Source organism: Psammomys obesus, unplaced genomic scaffold, assembly GCF_907164565.1.
Source record: "Psammomys obesus unplaced genomic scaffold, mPsaObe1.curated_primary_1811, whole genome shotgun sequence".
Taxonomy (NCBI): domain Eukaryota; kingdom Metazoa; phylum Chordata; class Mammalia; order Rodentia; family Muridae; genus Psammomys; species Psammomys obesus.
Genome location: NW_026585626.1, coordinates 7,160,090 through 7,173,404, shown reverse-complemented (window position 1 = coordinate 7,173,404; position 13,315 = coordinate 7,160,090). Strand labels below are relative to the sequence as shown.

Sequence of the window (13,315 nt, the reverse complement as noted above, 5' to 3'; positions counted from 1 at the left end):
AGTTTTAATTGTCATCTTGCACAATCCAGAATCACCAAAGTCTCAAAGAGGGGTTGTCTAGATGAAGTTGGCCTGCGGGCATGTCTAAGGGGGTTGTCTAGATTACAAGCTGATTGATGTGGGAAGACCCAGCCCACTGTGGGCAACACCATTCCCTAGGCAGGGGCTTCTAGAATTATCTCAGTGGTAAGCTCATGCCTAGCATGCATAAAACCATTAGTCCCATCACTGAGACTATGCTTTATGAGGCACAGAACCATCTAGAAAAAAATGGGTATGTGAGAGTGTTTAATGTTCAAAGTGCAGAAGTTGGCCATCTGGAGCTAGATAGTGACCACCTAGCTCTCGTCCCTACTCAACACATATGTACACACCAGTATTCCTGCTTCCAGGAAATGTGGGCTTTAGGCAGAGTTGGCCTCTGAAGCAAAAGTAGCAGAAACAGAAGTCTTGGTGAGAAGGAGGGGAGAGTGTGAAAGCTGGGATGGCTCCCGGGTGGACTTCAGCTGGGCTTCTCCTCCCACTTGGAGCTCTCTCACGTAGCTCTCGGTCCTGCAACATATATGGTTCAGTCCCTCCCATCCCTTCCCTGTTGGTGCTTAACATGCCTCCTTCCCCTCTCCGGCTTGCCCCACTCACCAGTCAAGATCTGAAGCTGGTGCCCAGCAGCATGGCCACAGTCCAGCTCACTGGCCACAGGTGTCTGCAACTTCTGTCTTCTCCTGGCCACAGCCCAGAGAATGCTGGCTGTAAGAAGCTTGCTGAAGAGGATACAAGCCAGGAGGAGAAGAAGGGAAGTAGGTGGGAAGGAGATCTCTCCTGACTGGCTCCTTGGAAAGAGGAAGAAGATGGTAGGCCAGAGGTGATCTACAGGATCCGTGGAAAAGGAATAGAGGGAAGCTGGGAATTCCTAGGGCCTGGGAAGGAACTTCATGGGGCTCAGGGGGACCAGCAGTCAGTTTTAGGATGTACTTTATGCGCAAAACACAGTCCATTTCTCTGCTGAGCTGTTCCTTGTAGGACAGAATGTGGGGAACAGACACACACCTCACACGTGCTCAGGGGTTGCACAGCACATTTCTACATTAGTAAATAGGAACAGACCATCCAGAATAGATTCCGGATCCCCCCCCAAAAAAGCAGGGACCCAGCGCCCCCAGTTTTAAGCAAAAATATTCAGACTTATTGCTGAATTGCGGGGGCTGCCCTTTTAGAATCTTGGAGTGGCACTTCTGTGAACTGTTACAAAGGACTCCAATTTCTTAATTTCTAGCCCCAAAACATCAATATGGTAGCGAGTGGAAAGGGTACTCAGACAAGACAGTATCTGGGCCCTCTTTGTCTGGTCTGTTTGCCCTGGGACCTCCATCCGCAGTCATGGCCAGGAGTCTGAGGAGAGACCACTACTGTACCTGGAAGTACTGTGTTCCACTTGGACCCCCTCAAAACTCCCCGCTTCCTCAGGGACCCAGAGATCTCCAGCATCTTGGTCATCTAAAGGGTCTGTGAGAGACAAGCCAGGAGGTCACATCCCTCTATTCATTTAGGCCACTGCCAGGGGATCCCTGAATGTGGGGGTGAAGCCGGGCCTGTGCAAATCTTGTCGTTGGCTTTGAGCCAGTTCTCTAGCCTGTAAAGAGGGGGCATTGGGGGGCTGGGCATATGGCTCAGTTGATAGAGTGCTTGCATAGTATGCACAAACCCCTAGGTTTGAGCCCCAGCACAACATAAGCACTGGGAACCCAGCACTGGGAAAAGGCAGGAGGATCAGAAGGTCAAGATCACCCTCTTCTAGAGAGTGAATTTGAGGACAGCTTGGGCCACATAAAACCCTATCTCATAAATAAAAGGGCCTACGGGGAGCACCTCCTTAGTGGCAAGGTGGCCACTAAGTACTCAACCTCAGCTGAGTACTAAGTACCCCACCGGAGCCAAGGGCCAGCAACTGTCATCCTGTCACCCAGGCTTATGAGTGAATATTGGCCTGAAAATCTTCTGCAAGCCAGGCATGGTGACACAGCTTATGACCCCAGTGCTAAGGTACCGAGACAAGAGGGTAGATAGTTCTGGGTTAGCTCGTCTCAAAACACACCAAAACTCTACCTCTCCCACCTCTCACCAAACCATATGAAAATGTTATGCAAACTCTGGGGTACAGGGCTGGGTCATTGCTACTCTACTAGACCCTGAGAGGAAGCTCATGTCTCTTGAACCCCTCTGCAGGAGAGTGGTGGACGTGTGGATTATTGAAGAGCTATTGAGTCTCTTCACCTCAGATGAATACTGAGGCTAGACCAGTTCCACCACAGAGGCCACAGTGCGGGCAGGGACCCAGATCCTGGCAGCAGCTCTCCTGTAGGCCTCTGCCTACAGAGGTTAGGCAGAAGGCTGGACCCCCTTTTAAGAGGACAGGGACCCAACTCAGTTCAGAGCAGCAAACAGATAACATTATTTCTCTTCAAACCTGTTTTTCTGGGGTGTGTAGGTTTTTCTGTGTATGTTAGGCAAAGGCATGATCTTTTTGGAAAGATGACGAAATGGAGGCCAGCACAACAAGAGGTGTTTTTCTGCACCGAACTGTCTTATTGAGTGAGTGGATGAGCTGATCTGCTCTCTTTAAGAGCCACACACAGTGGTCATGCTAATGGATTGCCGACTGAATTAACTGCTTCAAAAAAAAAGGCTGGGACTAACTAAATGTCTTGATATAAACTTAAAGAAAGATGCCCTTTCTTCAGGTGACCACAGCTCTGTCCTGGGGAGCATAGCCTGGCATGAAGAATGCATTCTGGATTTTAGCGGCTTTGTCCAGTGAGTATTCTAAGCAGCTATCCATGAAATCCAGTTTCCTAAGGGCAAAAAGATAGCCTTGCACATATATGCTTGAACTTGAGTGTTGTAAAGCCTGTTTCCTCTGGACTGAAACATATGCTCATGGAGGAAGGAGAGAGGGCCATATAACTCAGGACATAAGAGACAAACAAACAAACAAAACATAAGGCTCAGGAACCTCATGAAACTTACAAGATTTATATACACACCACAAGGTTATATAAGCCATTACAGTTGCTGGGGAGAGGAGGCTCTAACTGGGGCCTACAAGTTGTTCAGGGAGCTCCAGAGATGTGGGGAGCACCAGGGATGTGGGTTGCACCAGGGATGAGGGGAGCAACAAGGATGAGGGGAGCACCAAGGATGTGGGTTGCACCAGGGATGAGGGGAGCACCAGGGATGAGGGGAGCACCAGGGATGTGGGAGCCCCAGAGTTGCTGTTCTTTTATGACTCATCCACTCTGGGAAGGATGTTTTGGTGATGCATCTGCTTTAGAGTTGCCTCGCCCACAGTCCCACAAGTATCCCCAGTAAACTCACTAGTTCACTAAGCTAGCCCTGGATGGAATAATTTCTTAGATCTATCAGTGGTGGCTAATCCGGCGCAGACATTTGCTTATTTCTCTCAGGAAAGGTCACACAACAATGAGACCTAACCCAAGGACGAGCCGAAGGTTCACCCAGCCACTGTGCTCACCTGCCAGCACCTCCACCAGGACCTTCCGGAGGACATCAGCCTCTCCGCCTCGGAGGCTCTGGCACTGGTAGAGCCCCGTGTCACTGGCTTGGAGGTTCCGCAGAGTGATGGTGAGGGTCCCAGCAAGGGTGTCATCTGTGATAACCGTGCTCCCGTTCCGTACCCTCAGGAAGGCCAGCACCCACACACTGTGTGTGCTCACCACGCGCTGGCACGGGCCCTCCTCATGCAGCTGGCGACACCAGGCCTTACGTCGCCCCCAGTGCTTAAAGGTGTCATAAGTACATGACACGCGTAGGGACTGGCCGGCCACAGCCTGCAGCACCGTGGTGTTGAGGGCTTGGGACAACTCTGCAGGGGAAACAGCCATTTGTCACTTTTGTGAGCCTGCCAAAGATCCACTGAGCATCTACCAGAAGCAGCAAACCAAACAGATGAGGAGCCGCCCCTAAAGAGCTTAGGGGGAAGGTGGCACATCTGGGAACTAGGCCTCCCTCTACCCAAAGACAAGGTTTTTCTATGTAGCTCTGGCTGTCCGGAAACTTGCTCTGTAGATCAGGCATGCCCTGGAACTCAGAGGCATCCCTCTGCCTCTGCTTCAAGTGCTGAGATTAAAGGTGAGTGCCACTACTGCCCAGCCATCTGGGAACCAGGAATCTGATTTTCTTACTGTGCTTCCAGGAAACCTTTGAAATCGGCTCCCGGGATGCAAGGAGCACAGTGTACACCTGGTCTTCGGGATAAGCTTGGTCCTCGGGCTCCTTCAAGCCCTTTGTTTGAAACGGGGTAGCTCACCAGCGTGCAAGATCGTTAATGTTGATTGTCAACTTGACAGGCTCTAGAATCATCTGGGGGCCAAGCTCCTGAGCTCACCTGTGAGGGATTTTCTAGATCAGGTGAGCCAGTGGGAATATCAGTGAGAGAGTATCTGGATTCAGTTAATTGGTATATGAAGACCCACCCTGAAAATGAACAGCAACATGCCATGGGCCGAAGTCCCCAGCTACAACTCAAAGAGAACGAGGTTCGTCTCTCAGCTTCCTGACTAAGCATTAAATGTAACAGTTGCCTTCTGCCACCACATCTTCCCTCCAGGATGGATTGTGTCCTCTGACACTACAAGACAAAATGGACCCTTTGCTGAGTTCCTTTTGTGGGATGTTTTGTCACAGCAACAAAACAATGACTAATACAGGGCAGAAATTCATGACATAGACAAGCCAACCCTGTGAGCTTCTAGGGATCTCTCTGTCTCTTCTCCATTCTTGGGTGACAGGCACATGCCACTGTACCTGGCTTTTCTCACGAGTTTTGTGGGCCCAAACATAGGTCCTCATGCTTCCAAGGCAAGCACCGTACTGAGTAAGCCATATCTTGTTCTTGAAATCCCTCTGGGCTCTAGTTTAAATATCTTCCCTCCTGTCATGTGGAACCAAGATGTCTATTTTCCTTTCTTCATCTCAGGAGAGCAAGGTTATTGGGGTTCTCGGAGCTCAGGCTGGTTCCTTGAGAGTCGGGATGGCCCCCTTCCTGCCCCTGCCTCGCTGCCTACTCTTCAGTCAGCCACACTGGATGGCTCTCCCTTCCTAACTTTTAACTCCCAGCTTCCCTATTTCTTCGGCTCTCTTCCTCTTTTAGGAAGGACTTGTCTCAGAGCTATTTTGGGGGGAGACATGAGACTGCTATTTTGGGCACCCTCATGGGGTAGAGGAGAGGGCATTGAAGCACCCACCATGATGTAGCCAGGGCAGGGGCACAAGGGCTCACCCAAACTTTCTGCCTCTTGCAGCCTGCCTTCAGCCGTTACTGAGATGGGAACATGAAAAGTGGGATCAGGGAGCTGGTGGCTTGCCTCTAGGAGCTAAAGACCCCAAGTGTGTTCTTTCCACACATCAGCCCCTCCATCCCTCTGCCTGGAGGCAGGTTAAGGCGTCCTACCTCTCCTTCCACTTCCAGCTGAGATGCTGTGGGGGCAAAACAGAGGGCAGCCTCTTCTCTTACCTGGGTTTGCCCATTACTATTCAGGAACAGAAGGCAGCCAGACCACAGTGGAGGAGGCGGTCCACCACAAGTGAGGGTACAGTGATAGAGCCTTCAGCATCCTTACCTTCCCCCTAGTGCCGAGGTTGAATATAGGTGGGGCTCCAGGAGGATGCAAATTCCAGCCCAAATCCTCTTTTCTTCCTTCTCTCCCATTCTGCCTCTCCACTTATGCTTAAGGGCTTCTTTAGTGTTTAAGGGCTCTTAGCAGTGCTTCCACAGGACCCCTACCTCGCAGCTAGTGCCACCCTCACAGCTCCTTCAATGACCAAGTCCAGCAGCCTTTTAAACCTTCCTACACTTGGGGGGTTAATCCTGCGGAGGGTGGTGTGAAGAACATGGGCCAGTGGGGAGGAAAGCAAAGCCAAGCAGGACACCTGAGCACGCCAGGACTTCAGCCTCCTTCACAGCTCCCCTCCACGCCATCTGCACCGCGCCCAGACACCTGCTCAAGAAAGATGAAGAAAAGAAAGCATTGCAGAGAGAGGGTCCCACCTGTGACCAGCAGCAGGAGAAACAGGTGGAGAGGTTCCATGGCACCCTTCCTCAGCCAGCCGGAGGGGACAGACGCCGGTGGGGTCCGGGGTGTCCCTTGTGCACGATCTCGCCTTTCCCTTGAAGCGCAGAAAAGAGATGACCAAGCAGGTCAGGCTCAGCCCACAGGAACCGTGCTCCTGGATTGAGCAACAGTCAGGACTAGGGTGGCTGCTATGATTCAAGGAGGGAGAGGGCATGAGGGAGGAAGGAAAGGACGCTTCTGCAGTGAAGGTCAGCTGCTCTCCTGCCATGCTGGCCAGGGTGGCCCTGCATAGCTGGCACCAGACAGGCTTTTAGGTTGCTCCGTTTCCTCCCAGAGCCTCTTTGGTGTTTACTGTCCTCACACTGTAGCCAAGGTGTCTGCCATCTCCACTGATCCCAGCCTCTCCCAGGATGGAGGACGGCTGCTTCTTAGGAGGTCAGCATGCCACCAGCTCACAGTCCTATTGTGTAAACTAGACTTCCTGTTCGCTGTGTGCATGCTCAGGGCTGTAATCTTCCCGTGTCTCATTCCACGCATCTGTAAGATGGGACGATCGGTGATTCCCAACAATCAAGGGTCCAGAAGCACAGGAGCCCTCAGCAAGCTCTAACTATGTCTATCATGCCAATCAGCAGGGTATGGGGAACTGGGCAATCTCTAGGTGTGTTTCAAGAATCCCCTTCCTGGGAGAGACAGATCTCAGTGACAAACCAAAGTAGGCTCCACCAAAATTCACCCTGGCGAATTGTGGAGGATTGGATGAGAATAGTCCTCTGTCTTAGTCCCCGTTGTCTTGCTGTGAAGAGACACCATGATCAAGACAACTATTGTAAGAGAAAACATTTAAATGTGGGTTTGCTTACAGTTTCAGAGATATAGTCCATTATCAACATGGCAGGAAGCATGGGAGCATGCAGGCAGGTGCTGGAGCAATAGCAGAGGGGGAGAGAGAGAGAGAGAGAGAGAGAGAGAGAGAGAGAGAGGAAGAGAGTCTGGGCTTAGCAGAGGCTTTTAAAACCTCAAAGCCCACTCCTAGTGACACACCTCTCCAACAAGGCCACACCTCCTAACTCTCCTAATCCTTTCAAATAATGCCACTTCCTGGTGACTAAGCATTCAAATATATAAGCCCATGGAACCATTCTTATTCAAGGCACCGTACCTTCATAAACTCATGTATATGAATACTTCATCTCCAGTTGCTGGAATTATTTGGGAAGGATGAGGAGGTATGGCCTTGTTGGAGGACATGTCACCGGTGGGCTTCGAGTTGTCAAAAGCCCATACCATCCCCAGTGAAAAAAAATTTTTTTTTCTGCCTCATGGTAATGTCTCAAGATGTGAGCTCTCAGCTCCTGCTCCAGCACCATGTCTACCTGCTTCCATTCTCCCACAATGATGGTCATGGACTTTAGCCCTCCGAAACTGTTAGCCCCAAATAAACTCCTCCTTTAAGTTGCCTTGGTCATGGTATCTTATCATAGCAATAGAAAAGTAACTAAGACCAAAGTCATTGAGTTTATTTATTTTAGATTCAGTTTTATTTATGTATATGGATGTTTTGTCTGTCTGTCTCTGCCCCATTGTGCGTGCAGGGGCCAGGAAAGGATCTGGAGTTATGAGTAGTCGTGAGCCTCCATGGGGGTGATGGGAACTGAACCTCTACAGGAAAGGCAAGTGCTCTTAACCACTGACCCATCTCTTCAGCCCTCAACCGATGAGTTTATTAGGCTTTCTTACAGAGCACAAGTGAAGGGTTATTGGTAGGGCCATGAGTGCGCTGAAGCAGCTGCACTGGAAGGTCTTCTTATAGTATGAATGACGGCTTCCCTGAGGCTGCATTGGTGGACCCTCCTCCCAAGTTAACTCTCCTCAATCTGTATACTATAATCCCCCCCCCCAAAAAAAAAAAAAAAAAAAAAAAACTCCAAGGCCTCATGCCGTCAGGGCTGAACTGCATATAGGAGGCTGGGAGGATGGCTGATGCTCAAGTGGGTCTTCATTGTTTTTCTCGGGGAACAGTTCTCTACAACACAGAGAGAGAGAGACAGACAGACAGACAGACAGACAGAACCTCTGTTTTCCCCTGAACTTCTTTCTCTGAGGAGTTGAGTGGCCCCAGTGCACACAGGTCCGCACATCTCAGTCTTAACTTCTGACCACCCAGTGAGACACTCCCGGCATTTCCTGGCATTCTAAAGGACAGGGATTCCACAGGTGAGGGTCCCCATGAGGGATGGTCCAGGCATAGAGTCCTGAATGTATTAAGGCACAAGGGTGTCTAGCAAGTTAGAATGGAGCTCAGATGTGAAGGCCTTCCCAGCCTGGAAACTGACCTGGGCCAGAGGTCATGAGGAGCCTCAGGTGCATTGGCGTTGCTTCTGGTCTCCGTCTGTTGCCATGATTGTGTCTGCTCATTTCTCTAAATGACAGGCAGTGTACCTGGAGGTAGAAATTCCCGGGGAATAAAGGACAGTACGTCACAACAGGACAAAGTCCAGTGTGGGTCTAATGCATGGAGTGGCCATTCTTGGGTCGTGTGTGTGTGTGTGTGTGTGTATGCATGGGTAAATATGAGGAGGCCAGAGGTATAGCAAGAATTAATTTTCAGGGAGATTGCTATGCCCCCTTCTGTTCCTAAATATGTGTTTGGGTTTTCTACCTCACTTTAGACCCTTTAGTTCCAAAGAGAGAGAGAGAGAGACACCTTTTGGATTTATAAAAGCTTTGAGATACAAGAACTGGGCAGATATCAATTCTCTAAGCTGGTTTGTACAAGGTTTTCCAGCCCTGTACCCCAAGCTGCTTGCCATAATTGTTCCTGCCTATGCTGCTTTTGTTCCATCAGGCCAGCTCTCATGGCCACAAGCTCATGGTCCATGCTGCCCCACTGTGACCTCCTTCCCCAGCTTCTCCTCCTGCTACATCTTCTCCTTCCTCTCTTTCCTCCTACCCACCTCATGGTCCCTCTCAGACCCCAAGCCTGGAAACCGAAGCTCCGCCTACCTCTCTTCTTCCCAGCTATAGGGTCTCAGCAACTCTATTTAACCAGCCAGAGAATCTTGGCGAGCAAATTTACACAACATCACTTGGTGTATGTGAAAATGTGCTCGTCTGGGCTGCAATCTTGGGAGGCAGTAATTTAGCATTTGAATACATAGTGCTAGACTAACCTCCAAAACAGAGGTGGCTTTCCTCAGCCACCATCTACCTCATCTTTTGAGGCAGGGTCTCTCACTTGGCATGGAATTCACACTGTCTGGTCAGTGAGCCCCAGGGATTCACCTATCTCCACCTGCCAAGAGCTGGGGTTGTACGTACACACACCATGCCTGGGTCTTTTTTTCTCCGATGACTGCATCTAACTTTAATGGTTAAAGAGTTATGTTACATAACTTTATATACAATGAATAACAACTGTTAGTCTTGAAATTCACTGGAGAAAAAACCTAATTCCACCATTTGGGGCCAAATTTGAAGCAAGCTTTATTAAAAATTAAATACTGACCAAGCGATGGACTTTGGTCAGGGCCATTTCCTGGCATTTCCCAGCTGAATGGCCGGGAGACCTATAGGCCACCATACTTTCCCATGAGGCTTTGTTATTTTTTTCCAAGAACTACAACTCCCAGCATTCCACGAAGTTACCTAATTCTTGGGCAGGAGGAGCTTATAGCTAAATTTAGGGCATTACACGCCATGCTTAATAATATATCCATTCTGACCTAAGAATATGAGGACGAAATAATTGTAGCATATTAGTCCTTTATTATACAGCTGTTTTCTGAGTTTTGCCGTCAAGACCCACCCACCGCCTGTTGCACATTTTGGTTAGGTGTGTCCCTCACCAAACATCTTAGGAAACACCGAGAAAAGCATGCAGGGTTTACACCTGGCTCCTTATGTGGGTTCTGGAGGTTGAGCGCAAGTCCTCACGCTTGCAAAGCAAGCACTTCATGACCGCAGCCATCCTCCAGCTCCCACAATGCCATACGCATTCTATAGGTTTAAGAAAACAGGAATACAAACCAGTCAGCACACAGGGTTGGCAAAGTCCTCTGTGCCTATTTTAGTCTCTAGTTCCCTCTATTTCTTCTTCTTTTCCCCCCTTCCCTTGTACTTTATTTGCTAAGGAAACCAGATGGTTTATCCTGCAGGGTTCCTACAGTGTGCGGTCTGCTGATTCACCCCCGCCTCCAACGTTGCTTCCCTTTCCCTTCTGGCCCCTACATTTCTTTAAGTTGACTGTAGTGGGTGGGGCTTTTAAACACGGGTGGGGTGTGCTCCCAGAGGACCTCAGCTGAGGGGCTGGAGCTTCTTTTCTGTGGCAGGAGCAGTTTGTGCTCAATTCATCTGAGGCTGTGGAAGCAAATGTTCCTTCTTCAGGGCTCACTCATCACTTCTGTGAGACACGACTTGCTTGGAAAGGCAGGAGATGGGACAGGCGAGATGGCTCAGTGGTTAAGGCAGTTGATTCGTGAGTCCAGTGACCTGAGTTCAATCCGTGGGACCCACCCAAGGGAGGAAGGAGACACAGAATTGTCCTCTGACCTCACACGCATGCCCCACACACACACATTAATATGTTTACTAATAATAAGTAATTGTAATAATAGGTGAGTTTTTAGGTGCACACCCATAATCCCACCACTGGGGAGGAGGAGACTGTGATAAATAAAAGACAGAAGGAATGCTTCATTCTCTCATTTATAAACTGTTTTTGTTGTTGCTGTTGATTGGTTGTGCTTGATTTTTTATGAAAGTGTTCTTTTATTGGCACTCGAGTTGCCATTAATATCTTTTAATTTTTCACATAGGTATAAAAGAACAATGTAAAGGATTTGATGCATATTTAAGATTGGACACATTAAATAGCTTTCATACACTTACATGTAGTAGATCTTAACATGAAGCTACATAGTTTGCCGGGGGCAGATCCGTGTCCGCCTCTCAAGTGCTGGGATTAAAGGCACTACCGTGCCCTGCGGTGTGGTGTGGTGGTAGTTGGTCCTTTTGTTGCCGTAGAAATCACTCGGCCTTTGACCCCTGGTTAGTTACTGAGTCCTGCCAGCTGATGTAAGCCCACCAGCTTCCCTGCCATCTGGCATGACAAGATGTCTCAGGCCTGGCTTGGTCACTTCTTGCTGGACTTGGGGCAGTCCATTTCAGGGAATGCTGCTTCCATTTTTAGTGAAAATTGGTATTTTAACGCCAGGCTTGTGTCCTAGTTTCTTCTCGTGTGGCTATGGTAAAACAGACAAAAGCAGCCTAAAGGAGAGAAGAGTTGTTTTGCTCACAGTTGCGGGTATCGTGGTGGCATCAGGGGCTTGAGGTCACATCCAGGGTACAAAAACAGACAAATCCAGAGCACGGGATGTCAGTCTTCAGGTCGTGACATTAGTGGTGTTGACCATCCAGGAGTGATGCTGAGAAAGGCAAGAAGAGTTTTGTTCAGAAGTGTGCCCAGGGCCGCAGTGTGGGAAAGGGCGGCAAACATAAGACTGGGCCCAATCTCCATGGTCGTTTGGGGTGAAAGAGAGGTCAGGCCGCCAGATAGCTTGTCTTAACAAGGCTACCAATGAGTAATTCCACTGCCTTATTTACTACAAAACAAATGTCTCGTGACTTTCAATGTGTACCGTAATTTGCTTCATACATCAAAATTCAGATCATGAAAGGCTAACAGTGTTTTGCTGGACAGTCCCGATTTAAGTAAAACTGACTTGGAGTCAAGTGGACATGATCTCAACCAGCTGCTCACATACTTGACTGCTCTTCCTTTCTCAAGATAAGATTGGACTTAATTAGTAATGTCTACTTTCCACAAAGATGGGGGTGTCGCCTCAAACCTATTAAGTGGTTTTATACTTAGATTTATAAAGCTGGATGTGTAAATATGTTTAAACTCCAGGAAAACTCTTATCACTGTCTCAGAAACAAGAAGACTCACCTGTGTTCAGTTTGCGTTCACTGGCCTGTTAGAGGCAGTGGCTAAAAACCAGGGCGCAAGTGTGTATTCCTGACAATGCCATCTTAATTAGAATTCCCTGTGTCAAGGATACTGCCTTTTACCATTGAAAGGCACTTACTACGTTTTGTGTATGATATGAAATAAAGAGTATTTAATTTTATATATATGTGACAAATCCATGTCTTCTGGTGCCTAACTCCCTTTCCCTATTTTTTTTAAGTCCAGGACCAAAGTTCTCTAAGTCCAGGAAACTGTCCTGCCCATAATTAAATCTAATTAAGATGATCTCCCACGGCCAGGTTCCATGGCCCATCTCCCAGGCAATTCTAGATTCTATCACGTTGACAATTAACACTATCACACGTCGCAGCAGAGGCCTGTAATCCCAGCAGCTGGAAAGCCAAGGCGGGAAGACGGCAAGTTCAAAGCCAGCCCGGGATACATAGGGAGAACCCGCCCCCTGAGGAGCATGTAATCATCAACTCGGTACAGTCAGGAACCACCTGAGATGACAGTCTCCTTTGGCTTGCGGGCATGCCTGTGGGAGAAGAATGACTGATCGTCTTCACTGTGTTAACTTGATGGAGTAAGACCCCGCCCTAAACCGTGGGTGGCACCATCCCCTAGGTAGGGGCTCTTGGACTATGTGAGTAAAGGAAGGTGGCTGAGGACATGAGCACGCATTTATTTATTCTCTCTCTGCCTTTGACCCTGGATGTGATTAGCTGCATCAAGTTCCTACCTTGACTTCCTCATGATGGTGAACTGTTACCTGGAATTATAAACTGAATAAATCCCTTTTCTCCTAAGGCCACCTTTGTCAGGGTGTTTTATCACAGCAGCAGAAATAAAACTATGGCCACCACAATCTCCATACTTATCGCTACTATTTTTGCTTGCTTGTTTGCTTTTAGAACTCTTTTCAATTCCTTATTTTTTCAATTCTTTATTTTTTACATAGACCAAGCTAGCCTCAGACTTGCTTGATAGCTTAGGATAACTGCCATCTCCTGATCCTACTGCCCCCACATCTGTATTGCTGGGATTACAGAATTACACCCAACCATTGACTAACTGTTTGTAAAGATACTTCCAATAGAAAACCAGAAATAAAACCATTGAGATGGCTCAGCAGGTAAGGCTCTTGCTACCCCTTCATGAGAGCTTGAATTCAATCCCTGGAACCCCCATAAAAGTGGACAGAAAGAATCAGTGCTACAAAGATGTCACCTTATCTCTATGAATATATTTCGTC

The 13,315-nt window shown here is 48.6% G+C and overlaps 1 protein-coding gene across 1 annotated transcript; it reads right to left on the bottom strand.

Annotated features, from left to right (window-relative positions):
- Positions 1 to 6,234, bottom strand: Trem2 (triggering receptor expressed on myeloid cells 2). The gene is made up of 5 exons (XM_055615037.1): positions 6,065 to 6,234; positions 3,530 to 3,880; positions 1,413 to 1,503; positions 640 to 830; positions 1 to 552 (listed from the first exon to the last, which is right to left on the bottom strand). The coding sequence occupies exons 1-5, from the start codon at positions 6,102 to 6,104 to the stop codon at positions 536 to 538; spliced, it is 690 nt and encodes a 229-aa protein (XP_055471012.1). The 5' UTR covers positions 6,105 to 6,234; the 3' UTR covers positions 1 to 535.
- Positions 6,235 to 13,315: the final 7,081 nt, after the last annotated feature.

Excerpts from the sequence above, each read along its gene's own strand:
- Trem2 (XM_055615037.1), bottom strand. The coding sequence starts at position 6,104 with ATGGAACCTCTCCACCTGTTTCTCCTGCTGCTGGTCACAG. Across the intron at positions 3,881-6,064 it reads TCTCCTGCTGCTGGTCACAG|AGTTGTCCCAAGCCCTCAAC; the intron begins GTGGGACCCTCT and ends TTTCCCCTGCAG. Across the intron at positions 1,504-3,529 it reads CCTGGTGGAGGTGCTGGCAG|ACCCTTTAGATGACCAAGAT; the intron begins GTGAGCACAGTG and ends TGTCTCTCACAG.